The following is a 12,389-nucleotide window of genomic DNA, read 5'->3' on the forward strand; positions in this document are numbered from 1 at the left end:
GAAGTAGTTCTGAAAATAACCAAATAACAACTGCCTGAGTTTAATTTTTTTTTCTTCTTAAGAGAAATGTCAAGTCAAATCAGATTAGAAGTACATGCTAAAAAATTTTAGTTTCTGTCCTGAGCCTATGTTGTGAAAACATTTAAACTGCAAGTATTTGGAATAATCTCTATTGCCCTAGTAAATCAGGAGTACTTTGAGGGCAATGATACTGTTGCATATATTTTTCTATTTTACACATCATCTTAAATACAGAGGAATATCAAATATATATATATATATATATTTAATTATATTTGAAAATATCTTCTAACAGAAAAAGAGCTTATGATTTTTACTCCCTAAATTAAACTGCTGCTTATCTTTGATAAACTTTTCCTAGTAAGTTATTTCATAAAACCACTGATGGTCCTACTGTACATCATAGGTAACTCTGCTCAATGTTATGTGGCAGTCTGGATGGGAGGGGAGTTTGGGGGAGAATGGATACATGTATATGTATGGTTGAGTCCCTCTGCTGCCCATCTGAAACTATCACAACATTGTTAATAGGCATACTCAGGTACAAAATAAAAAGTTTAGTAATAAAAGTCACTGAAGGCTTACCAGTTTTTCTCTTAAACGTCTGTGTGTGTAGAATAACATTTCAAGCTTTCTTCTGGACTTTCATTGTTTTATATTTGAACCAAGGATTGTTTTCTTTTTATGGCACCAAGAGAAGAGTGACTTAAACCTGTTAGATTGTTATGCCTGCCCCATTTGTTGTTGTGAGAATTAAATGAACCGATCCATGTAAGTGCTTCAGATGGTGTCTGTCATCTGTAAGTTCTCAACAAACACCCACTACCACCACCCCCACTGCTTCTGTTGTTTTGATATTGAAATTAATAATAAGGGACTGATCTAAACTCAGACCAAGAATCACCTTTTTTTTCCTTTTGGTCAAAACATCATAACCCACTATCTGGTGTTTCAGTACAATGTGTGTATCAACATAAAGTTGGAAAAGGGTTGTTCAGTAAGGATTTCTGGGAACATTGGCTAATTATTTAGAAAACTATAAAGTTACAGCCTCCTCTCACAAACTTGATCTCATAATCATGCCTGAGTAATTCCAGATAGATTTAAAAAATTAAGTGTAAAGCTATGTAACCTATTTTTTTAATTTAAGAAAATTTGGGTGTTTATCAGACTTAAGGGTAGGAAAGTCCTAAAAATAGTGGAAGAAATTACAAAGTAAAGAAATTCACAGATTCAAATAAATAAACCTTTAAAATTTCTCTGAAAAGGAAAACTGAAAATCTTAACGTCTTTGCAATAAATAGGGCCAAGGGTTATGACCTTAAAGGATACATGTATGTGTATGCTATTTATGTAGACCCCAAAAAAAGTGATCAACAAGTATTAACCAACAATTCACAGAAGAAATAAATGAAAATGAGTTAAAAATGTGAAAAACAGGTTCAACTTAACAGTTAAAATGAAATGCTATACAATTTTTCACTTGTAAGATCACTAAAGATTTTTAAATGATTAGAAGTCCTTTGATGAGAGAATGGTAAAACAGGCAGTTATGCTTGCTGCCAGTGGAGATGTATGTTGTTATTAACCCATCTGAGAAGCATTTGGACAGGATCCATCAAGCTTCTTGCAATTTGCCCTAATGAAGTCATCAGTGACAGAGAGTAACAGGAATGTACAGGAATGTTTATTGCAACTTGTGTCATCTTTTATAATAAAAAAATAAAATTTACTTTAAGCAGAACCACGCAACTAAGTAAGTTAGCGAGTTATCGTAAATTATTCCTGCTGGAAAATATTAGATAAGAAGTGTCTCCGAGTGATGAAGGGCTGACCCGCACCTGCGGTTTCTCTGTGAAGCCACTTTCCTATTGTAATAAAGCTGACGTGCTGTTCTCTTAAAAAAACACAAATCTCTAGCAGCTGTGGGTAAGAGCCATGGAAAAAGCTTGTCCATAAAAATGTTGAGCCAATTATAAATTACAAAAATGTGAAATATAAGGAAAAATATATTTTGCATGAAACCGTTTCCTTACTCCAAATTCCTTGTTAGTGCTGCTTTGCCGCTCCTGGTGTCTAAAAGCCAGCTCTTGCTAAGACTTGTGCACCGAAAACGAACTAGAATGAAATACGTTCTAGGTGATTTATTCCCATTTACTGGAAAGAACCTTCTGCTTGCTTTCAATTTAAGTACACATTCTTGAGCTTCCTTTTAATAAGAGAACCACCTAAGACCCAAAGGCCAGAAATGATTAACCCCTTTTCCTGATGTAGAGCTCACTCTCCTTTAAGCTTAGACTTAACCAAGCTGTGCTGATGTGCCCGCACTGTGTCACTGGAATTTGAAAATGATGGTCTCTGTGCTGCCTTGAGTGGCAGGCTTCTGTGTTACCTGGTTTGGCTTTGTTCTTATCTGAGAAACAAGTAACTACTCTGGATTTCATACCTTTTTTATATCCTCTGTTCTGGCTGTGTTATTAGTTGTTCTGAGTTGGGGTTTTTTCTTGTTTTCTGACTCTGTTTTTGTGTGTGTGTGTGTGTGTGTGTGTGTGTGTGTGTGCGCGCGCGCATGCGTGCGTGTGCATATGCATGTGTGGCTTTCCCGATGGCTCAGTGGGGAAAGAATCGCCTACAATATGGGAGACACAGGAGATGTGGGTTCGATCCCTGGATTGGAAAGATCCCCTGGAGGAGGAAATGGCAGCTCACTCCAGTATTCTTCTCTGGAGAATTTCATGGGCAGAAGAGCCTGGAGGGCTACAGTCCATGGGCGGAGGTCACAAAGAGTCAGACACGAATGAGTGACATAAACGGCAAAACAACATATATTTGTATGTATGTATATGTGTTTCCATATGTATGAGCATGTGAGTGTATATATTTATTGTGTGGTGTAAATATGTGACATGTATACATGTGTGTGTTGAGGGAGTGAGGGACCATAAGTAGGGACCAAAAAAAAAAGAGATGCTCTCTAAATGTAACTGTAATAGCAGAGATAGCACAGTCCTACAAAGAGTATCTTAAAAAAAATGAAAGGATAGGTAACATACACTGAATCTTTCTCTCTTTAAAAATGCCTTGCTACTTTTAAAAGTTAACATATTTAAATCTGGATTTAATATTTTGTGTCTTTTATGACATCACTCAAACACAAAGCCCCTTCATTTGCTTTTCCCGGTCCTGCTAGACGTGTGCTCTGGGAATAACAGGGAACACAGTGTGTTCCTGCTTTGGAGACACTTTCAGGTTAGGTGGGACCCAGTCCCACCGGTGCTAGTATCTGTCAACTGTGTAAAGTGTTTACCATACACCAGGTCCTGGGCAAATGCTTCACATAAATTGTTTAATCCTTAATATCCTGTGAGAGGTCAATAGTATTATCCTCATTTTAAAGCTGAGAAATGAGGCTTCAGAAAGTTTTTAAAACACTGGCAAGTCACCCAAGTTGGTAAGGAAGCCAGTGACCCAGGTCTGAGCCTTTAACACTCAGCGAGGAGCCCCTGCACCCATGGGATCCCAGTGGACCTGGCTGACTTTTTCCCTTTTGTTTTCTAAACGAGGCGCTGGGCCAAGACACTCAGGCCTCAGAACCTGTGGGAATTCTGCATGCGTGGTCATGGAAAACATGTGAGCGAGGTGAGGGCCGTGTCGTGGTGCGTGGGCCAGGGCAGGAATGTCCCTGATGCGCTGGCCAGGCGGGGTCCCAGCAACCTGACGCTCTCCTCTCCCCGGCTGCTCCAGCCTTGAGCCTTCCTGGACGCGGTGCTTTGTCCTTTTTGTCAGCTTTGTATGGTTACCTTTGTGAAAATCCCAAATGTGTCCAGCTTTCTTTGTCAAAATTTACATTAAGGAAATGAAACAGGAACGATAGTAGAATTTGAGGGGTTGCCTTTTTAAAATCCTGTTTAGAAAATCTGTTGTCGTGGTTTTAGTTGTTAGGTCATGTCCAAATCTTTTGCAACCCCATGGACTATATAATATATAGCCTGCCAGGCTCCTCTGTCCATGGGATTTCCAAGGCAAGAGTACTGGAGTGGGTTGCCATTTCCTTCTCCAAGGGATCTTTCTGATCCAGGAAATGAACCCGCATCTCCTGCGTTGGCAGGCAGATTCTTTACCACTGAGCCACCAGAGATTTACCTTTTACTTTAATTAAGTACCTTTTCTGTACCAAGTGCTGTATAGCTCACATCCCCGTCACCCCCAGCTCCTCACTCTGCATGTCCATGGGGATCTCACGTTAGAAGTCTGGTTCCCTTTTCTCTTTCCCCCACTATCTTCTTATTGTTTATGACACAGGTGAAAACTTCAGGTAATCATAAAGACTCCATTAGGTAAGCATTTTCACTGAAATTCAGGATTTAGCTGGGATTCGTCGATAAGGAATTTTTCCAGTTTTCACTTTTGGATTCATGGTGGATGAGGCATGTATGTCTTCGATACATTTCTGTGCCAGATGTTTGTAGTGACTTGAGGAAACCCCTCCCTCCATATGAGGAATAATTGTGAAGGAATTTTTAGTTCTACCTGCTAATCCTACAGGACATCTCATGAGTCTTTCCCCCAAAACTACAAAACATAATTACAGTTTGTCCTCTGACCCTCACCGTAGAAGTTTGACTTCTCTGTGCAGCTGAGATTCTTAGAATTCACCCATCTTTTCTTCATCCTAGGACCAGGTTGTTACATTTCCTCTTCTTTGTTCCTGAAATCTCACCTTTCTTTGTAAGATGATATGTTTCATCATTTATTCTGTTTGCTTTTTCCTTTTGTCTTTAATAAGAGATTATTAGAGCAGCTGTCTTCCTTGTTTCAAATTCTTTGTAAATCTTCTCCTTCAAAGAATCCCAAGTATCTCAAGATCAGACCGACTCTTAGTGGGTTCCAGGAACATATTATCAGAACGTATTATCATTTATCACTCCATTCTTAATATTTTGATTTTTATTAAACTGTGAATCTATAAGGTGAGTGATAGAACTCCATGGACATTCATTAATTATTTAATATTGCCTTTATTTTGAATATTAATTTTTAAATCCAATAGTAATATTTATTTTTCTTTGTGTTCTCTAAAATTCACATTATTGCATTTTATTATAAAATACCTTTATTAAAGATTTTTTCCTGTTTACCAGATTCGATTAGTATTCTTTTTAAAGAGAATCTGTTTTTATACATTTAAAAATATGCTTGCATTTGTTTTATGTTATGGAACTGATAATAGAATATTTACCATATTGTAATAAGCAGACTGTTGCCTCCCTTTAAAGTCTGGATTTTGAGAGTGTTGGTTAGGCCAAGAATCCTTAAATGATGTGTATGGTAAATACCACTCTTCAGGAAAAGATATTAAACCAGAATGATATAACTGTGTGAAGAACAAGCGGAATGAAATAGGGTTTGCCTGAGACAAGGAACTTTTGCCTTCGCTTTTCTAAGCCAACATTTCACATGACAGCAGTGTGCTGGAGGGAGCTGTTTAAGCAGACAAGAAACTTACTTACATACTTGAAAAGGTGTTTTAGTAAAAGATGACACAGTATTAATAAGAGGACACAATCGTGGCTCGGAAACTTATTTTCAAATTTCAGTCAGCTTCACATCATAAAGGGCTTCCCTAATGACTCAGATAGTAAGGAATCTGCCTGCAATGCAGGAGGCCCAGGTTCGATCCCTGAGTTAGGAAGATGCCCTGGAGAAGGGAATGGCTATTCACTTCAATATTAGCATAGAATTTCTATGGGAGAAAAGAACCTGAGGCTTGGTCATTTACTCCACCCACTGGGGTCTCAGAACAGTGAAGTAACTTGATGTCAGTGATAGTCTGGTTCTGTCTGCCTGATCCCAGGCAGAGGCCTTTTGGACACTGCTCTCCCTAACTTTAGTTTTCTTTCTGTTTAACAGTAGATGCTGTCTGTGCCACAGGGATGTTGTTAGGCTGTGCTTAGAACACAGTGTAAAAGATTCTAGTATTTATGAATGGGAGAATTCATCATTTATATTTAAAAGGTTTTTGCAGTGCTTTTAACTTTTTCTTACAGTTGTGTTCATCAGTCTGTGAAAAAATGTTCTTTATGATATCTGACCTCTTTATTTTGTTTCCTGATTTTTGAAAAGAACTTGTTATGTTTGAGAAGCAAATAAAACTTAAAATATTATAACTATATCATTAAATGTTAGATGATTCTTTTATCAGTTGTTTTAATGAAATCTTGGAGGATCTATTTCCCTTTTATTACTCAGTGCACTGGTAATGATATTATGGTAAATAAAATCCAGCCCAACTTTAAGGGTTTTTTTTTTTTTAATTTTTTTTTTTAGAGGGGGTGTCTTTTTTTAGTTCTAACTGCTAAAAATAGTTTTTTTGTATTTGCAGCTGGTTTTAGAAGAAGTTTCCGTCTTAGTAGAAAAGATAAGAAAACAAATAAATCCATGTATGAGTGCAAGAGGAGTGACCAGTACGACACAGCCGATGTGCCCACGTATGAGGAAGTCACACCCTACCGACGGCAGACGAATGAGAAGTACAGACTCGTCGTCTTGGTTGGTAAGTGATGGCGTGTGTGATGCTGAGGAAGTGAGACAGTGAGACTTTAACTTCAGAGGGCACAATGCTGGAAGTTTTCACGTGAAAAAAAAAAAAATCTCAAACACGTTTTGGCCTCTAAAATGAAATCTTTGTAGTCGTTTTGTACTTATGACATTGAGACTTTCAAGATACCTGTGTCATGGGATTGGCGTTTTAAAGGGCCTTCTGTCTGTAGCAGTGTGCGCGTACTAAGTAAGCTCAGTCGTGTCCGACTCTCTGTGACCCCATGGACTGTGGCCCACCAGGCTCCTCTGTCCATGGGATTCTCCAAGCAAGAATACTGCAATGGGTTGCCATGCCTTCCTCTAGGGAATCTTTCTGACCCAGCAATCAAACCTGTGTCTCTTGTGTCTCCTGCATCAGTAAGTGGGTTCTTCACCACTAGCGCCACTTGGGAAGCCCCTTGCTCTGCCTTCTTTGGATTTCTTTTTCTTTTTCCAGTTTTATCAAGTTGAATTTTTGATCACTGAACCAAAACCCCTTTAAAAATGTTTAAGTATTAACTGGGCATAAATTTAAATTTGCCTCTAAGCACTGAATCCTACAACTTTTGATTTATTGTGTTTTTATAACATATCATTAAGGTCAGAATATTTTCTAATTTCTGTTGTAACTTCTTTGATCAGTGAGTTGTTTACATATGTGCTATTTAATTTTCAGATACTTAGGGATTATCCAGGTATCTTTTGGCTATTGATTTCTTGTCTAATTCCATTATAGTCACAGAATATGCTTTGTATTATTTCAATTATGTTTTTAAGTTTGTCAGAACTTGTTTTTTTTTTTTAGCCCAGAATACAGACTGTGTTGTTGAATGTTCTGTGTGTACTTAAAAAGAATGTGTTCTGTTGTTGTTGAATAGAGTGTTTTATACATATTATGTAAGTCAAGTAGGTTGATATTATTATTCAGGTCTTCTGTATTTTTATTAATTATTTGTCCACTTGCTCTGTTAATTGTCGGGAGAAGACTGTTAAATTCTCTAACTGTAGATATGTCTATTTCTCTTTTCACATTAGTCCACCTTTACTTAATAGATTTAGAAGCTCTGTTGCTGGGTGGATACACATTTAGGAGTATTATGTTTTCTTAGTGAAGTCACTTTTATTGTGTAATGTTCTTTGTTTATCCCTGGTAATATTCATTATCCTGAAGTCACTTTATGTGATATATAACATAGCCACTCAAGCTTTCTTTTGCTTATTATTTGCCTGGTACATCACTTTCTTTTACTTTAACCCATCTGTGTCTTTTAGACAGGATAGTATTGGGTTTTGTTTTAGTTATCCAATTTAATAATCAGTGTCTTTTACTGATATGTTTAAAGTTTAATATAGGGCTTCTGTGGTGGCTCAGACAGTAAAGACTCCACCTGCAATGTAGGAGACCTGGGTTTGATCCCTGGGTTGGGAAGATCCCCTGGATGAGGGCATGGCAATCCACTCCAGAATTCTTGTCTAGAGAATCCCCATGGACAGAGGAGCCTGGCGGGCTACATTCCATGGGGTCGCAAAGAGTCTGACACAACTGAGCGACTAAGCACACACATGTATGTTCATATTAAATTTATATTTAACTATTGATATGGTTGGATTTAAGCCTACTATTGATATTTTATGACTTGTTTTCTGTTTGACTTCTTGTACTTTTCAAAATTTTTCTTTGTTCCCCTTTCCTGCCTTCTTTTGGGTTATGTGACTATTTTTTTTCTTATTTGATATTAATATATTGATGACTTTTTGGCTTTATCTCTATGTGTAATTATTCTCTAGTTGTTTTCAAGTTTTTTCCTTATCTTTGATTTTTAGCACTGATTACTGTGTGTCTTTTGAATTTAACCTGACTGCATTTCCCAGACTTCTCAAATCTGAAAATTTATGACATTCATCAAACTTTTGGCCATTTTTTTTTCCAAGTTTTTTTTTTTTTTTTGACCCAACCTCCTTCCCCTCTACTGAGACTCCAGTAGCACATATGTTAGACCCTTTAAGGTGGTCTCACAAGTTCTTACAACTTTTTTCCCAGAGCTTCTCTGTTGTTCAAATTTGATGATTTCTTGTTGTTGTTGGTTTTTTTTTTTTCCTCAAGATCTCTGACTCTTTTCCTCATTATCTGTTTTGCTGTTTAGCCCACTGAGCAATTTTTTTTCTTTCTGGTATTTTCTTCATTTGGGAGATTACTAGTTCTTTTTCATAGTTTTTGCTTATTTTGTAAGAACTGTATGTTTCCAGTCATTTCAGGTGTGTTTATTTTTACCTCCTGAAGCTTAGTCACTCTCTCATCTCAGATGATTCCAGCATCAGGGTTATCTTAGGGTTGGCATCTGTTGATTGTATTTCTCCTTGAGAATTGTTCACCTTTACCTTGTTCTGTTTGTCAAATCATTTGTTTCATATCTTGGATGTTCTGAACATTATTTCATATAGAATTTGGGTCTTACTAAATTCCTCTGGATTATGCTGTTTTTAGCAGGCTATTAACCTGGCTAGGCTCCCAGGTTAGGCCAGGCTCTTCACTGCTTTTGGTCTGTGCCATGCATATGACCCTTGGGGCAACAGAGACTTAGACATTGGTTTACATCTTAGTTTGTTTCTCAGAGCCTCTGTTGTGCTTCTTCGGGTTCATCTCAGTCATCACAACTTTTGTGGGATCTCAGCTGCACAGCCTGCTGCTCCAGGGTGCAGCTCTGAGACAGAGCCTCATCCTCTGGGCAAAGCCAACAAAGAGAAGAAAAATAAAATGGGAAACTTCACCCCTTGGAGGCTTCCTTTCATAGCTTAGTTGGTTAAGAATTTGCCTGCAATGCAGGAGACCCGGGTTTAATCCCTGGGTCGGGAAGATCCCCCTGGAGAAGGAAATGGCAACCCACTTCAGTATTCTTGCCTGGAGAATTCCATGGACAGAGGAGCCTGGCAGGCTACAGTCCATGGGGTTGCAAGAGTTGGACACGACTTTGCGATTAAACCACCACCACACCTCCTTGGGGCTCACCTCTCTGTCTGGACCTGACTTCCTTTTACACTCTGCCTGCTTTTGTTTGCTTCTCCAGAACCCCCAGATCATTGCTTTTTGTGTGCTGTCCAGAGGTTTCAATTGTAATCAGTGGGTCAGACAGACTGTGTTAGGCTTCCCCCACCAGCGTGAAGCTGGAACTCCCATCATACACAGCTTGCCTCTGTGGAGACAGGCATTCCCAATCAGCCTTCTCAGAACTGGACAACACAGCCCTCACTGACATATCTCCTACCCAGTTTCAAAGGGCGTTGGGACAGAATAAAAACACAGCATCACCCCAACTACCTTTTCAGGTAAATTAATGCTCCCAGAAATCTGTATCACAGCATTCCATTATCAGCTCCAAATCACAGTGGTCTGCAGTGTTTGGATGCTGCTTTACATGAGCACTGATTGTCTAGATCCACGGCCATTGAACTAAAATATATCTAGATAAAATCTTTAATGAAGAAGTTAATTTTATTTTTAAAATTTATTTGGCTATGTTGAGTCTTAGGTGCAGCACGTGAGCTCAGTAGTAGTTACTCCACGGCATGTGGGATCTTAGTTCCCCGACCAGGGATCAAACCTGCAACCCCCACGTTGGAGGGGAGTCCTGAGGCTAATTTAATTGTGGGCACTTATCTTGCCCTAAATCCCCTTTGTCCCTTGATCTTTGGTTTCCTGGCACCTGACCTCTAAGTTGAATGTGGATCTGTCTAGTGAGCCAGGTGCCTTAGTTTCTAACCACATACTGTGTGCTCTTGTCACTGTATGTTTATACTCTAGGCAAGATCCTAGGGCTTTCTTCACTTTAATTTTAGTTGTTCAGCCTCTGACGTCACTCAGCCTGCAGTGACTGCTCTTAACTGTCCCCTTCTTGGAATTCCTTAGGTTTCTGAGACCTGATTCTCAGGGGAAATTTTCCTTTCATCTCCCCAAAGGGGTATTAACTCCAAGATACTCCCACACTGGGGATGTTCAGTGTTGATGCTTCAAAGTGGTGTCGTCAGTGAAGAGTCTTATTTCCTTTGCTATGCATTTCTCCCCACAAACGAGTCCTTCCTCTGGAGTTTTCCAGGCCTTGAGTAAATAATTCTTTGCATTTCTTCATCATCAACTAAAACACTCCTTTTTGTGACTTAGGTTTCTCTATTACAAACTGAGATCTAACTGTAATGTTTTCTTACTCTCTGCTGCTCCCAACTGCTTTCAACTGTCCCAACTGTTTTTTCAGTTTTAACTTGTTTCTTAGGCAGGTCCTGCCCTTCCTGAGCCCTGTGTCATAACAGGGGCTGATCTGTATTGAGTCCAGGCACTGTGCTCAGGGCTATGCTGTTATCATTTCATCAGCCCTCACTGTGACTATTAGGTAAATACTTTTCATGTCCCCGTTTTACAGAAGAAACTCAAGCACACAGATGAGAGAAGTCGGTCACTGGCCCTGGATCAAGCTTCTAAGCTGTGGAGCCCATTCGGTCCCAGACAGTTCAAGACCAGAGCCTGTTCCTCATCTCCCTGTGGAATACTGCTTCTGATCTGCAAATTCAGGGCTGTGTTGACACTGTGTGCCAGTCCTGAATACCCTACTTTTCTCTTTTTTCCTTTGGTTTGGGGCCCTCCATTCATTTTCCTAACAGACGCCTTAACGTTCTGTGATAGGTCAGTTCCGAGTCTCTTGAGAGCCTCTCTGTGCACCAGATCCCCAGCCTGTCACATTTTCTCTGGAGGCAGGGTGGGCCAGGGTCTGGTCAGCTCTGCCTTCCCGGCGCTGGCCACATGGGGCACCATATTGCACATGGCATGACTGGTCCACTTTCCTGATCCTTGAGTTTGCCAGCAGTTCGCTAAAGCATCCTAGCAGGTTTGCCTGCTCTCTCCTCCAATCTGTTCACACATTCGGCGGCCCCCCACCCCGCCGCCCTCTCGGCCACCGGGGAGGATTCCTGGGCTTGCTTTTACCATCTGCTTTGTCTACAGCCTTCAGTCCCCTGGTCCTGTCATGATGGTGTAGACAGAGACCCCCACTATCCCTGAGGCCACCAACCCTGACTCAGCCAGCCTGGACTCCAGTGCTTCTCAAACTTCAAAAGACATTTGAGTCACTTGTGAATCTTGTTAAAATTCTGATCTGGGAGTCCCAGGCGAGTCCAGAGATTCTGCATTTTGCTTTTTACCTGTTGCTTCTTGTGACACTGAAGTGCTTGGCCCATACAGCCTAGGAAAGCCCCTTGCTCTGTTTGGTTGGGTTCAGTTGCCATTGCGTTCTTTGTTGGTTGTTGCCAACAGGCTGCAATTTATTGAGTTGACCAGAAAGTTCATTTGAGTTTTTCTATAACATCTTATGAGAAAACCTAAACGAACCTTTTGGCCAACCCAGTATTTTTATTTTCTACTTTTCTTAGCATCACACTTCCATTTTGTTCTTTGTCATGCATATCTTATAATGATGGTTTTAAAACTACTGATTTTGTCTTAATAGACAATCTACTGTCTTAATATATTCTGAATTTGCTCAGTGATATTTATCTATTTAAAGCAACTGGTTTATTATTGTTTTTAGTCTTCTGAAATTTTTATTGGAAAAATAAGTTTATATGAAACTCTAGCTCCTTACACTTCATTTCTCTATTTGGGAACAAGGGCTGGTAAAAAATAGTTTTTAATAATGCAGAACTTTTAAAGTCCATATTATAGCAGAACAGACTTAATGGAGAATACTGGTCTTATTTTTTTGTGATGTTAAAGTACATATTATACCCAGGCAAATAGAATATCC

The 12,389-nt window shown here is 39.4% G+C and overlaps 1 protein-coding gene across 4 annotated transcripts in view; it reads left to right on the plus strand.

Moving 5' to 3' along the window:
• The window catches only part of MPP7 (MAGUK p55 scaffold protein 7), a 215,425-nt gene that overhangs the window by 178,739 nt on the left and 24,297 nt on the right, over positions 1 to 12,389 (plus strand). For all 4 annotated transcript variants that reach the window (XM_043883946.1, XM_043883945.1, XM_043883948.1 and 1 more), the window contains one exon: positions 6,404 to 6,574. In XM_043883946.1, coding sequence (XP_043739881.1) covers positions 6,404 to 6,574 — 171 coding nt within the window. The remainder of the gene's footprint in view (positions 1 to 6,403; positions 6,575 to 12,389) is intronic.

This window comes from Cervus elaphus, chromosome 23 (genome assembly GCF_910594005.1).
Source record: "Cervus elaphus chromosome 23, mCerEla1.1, whole genome shotgun sequence".
NCBI lineage: Eukaryota > Metazoa > Chordata > Mammalia > Artiodactyla > Cervidae > Cervus > Cervus elaphus.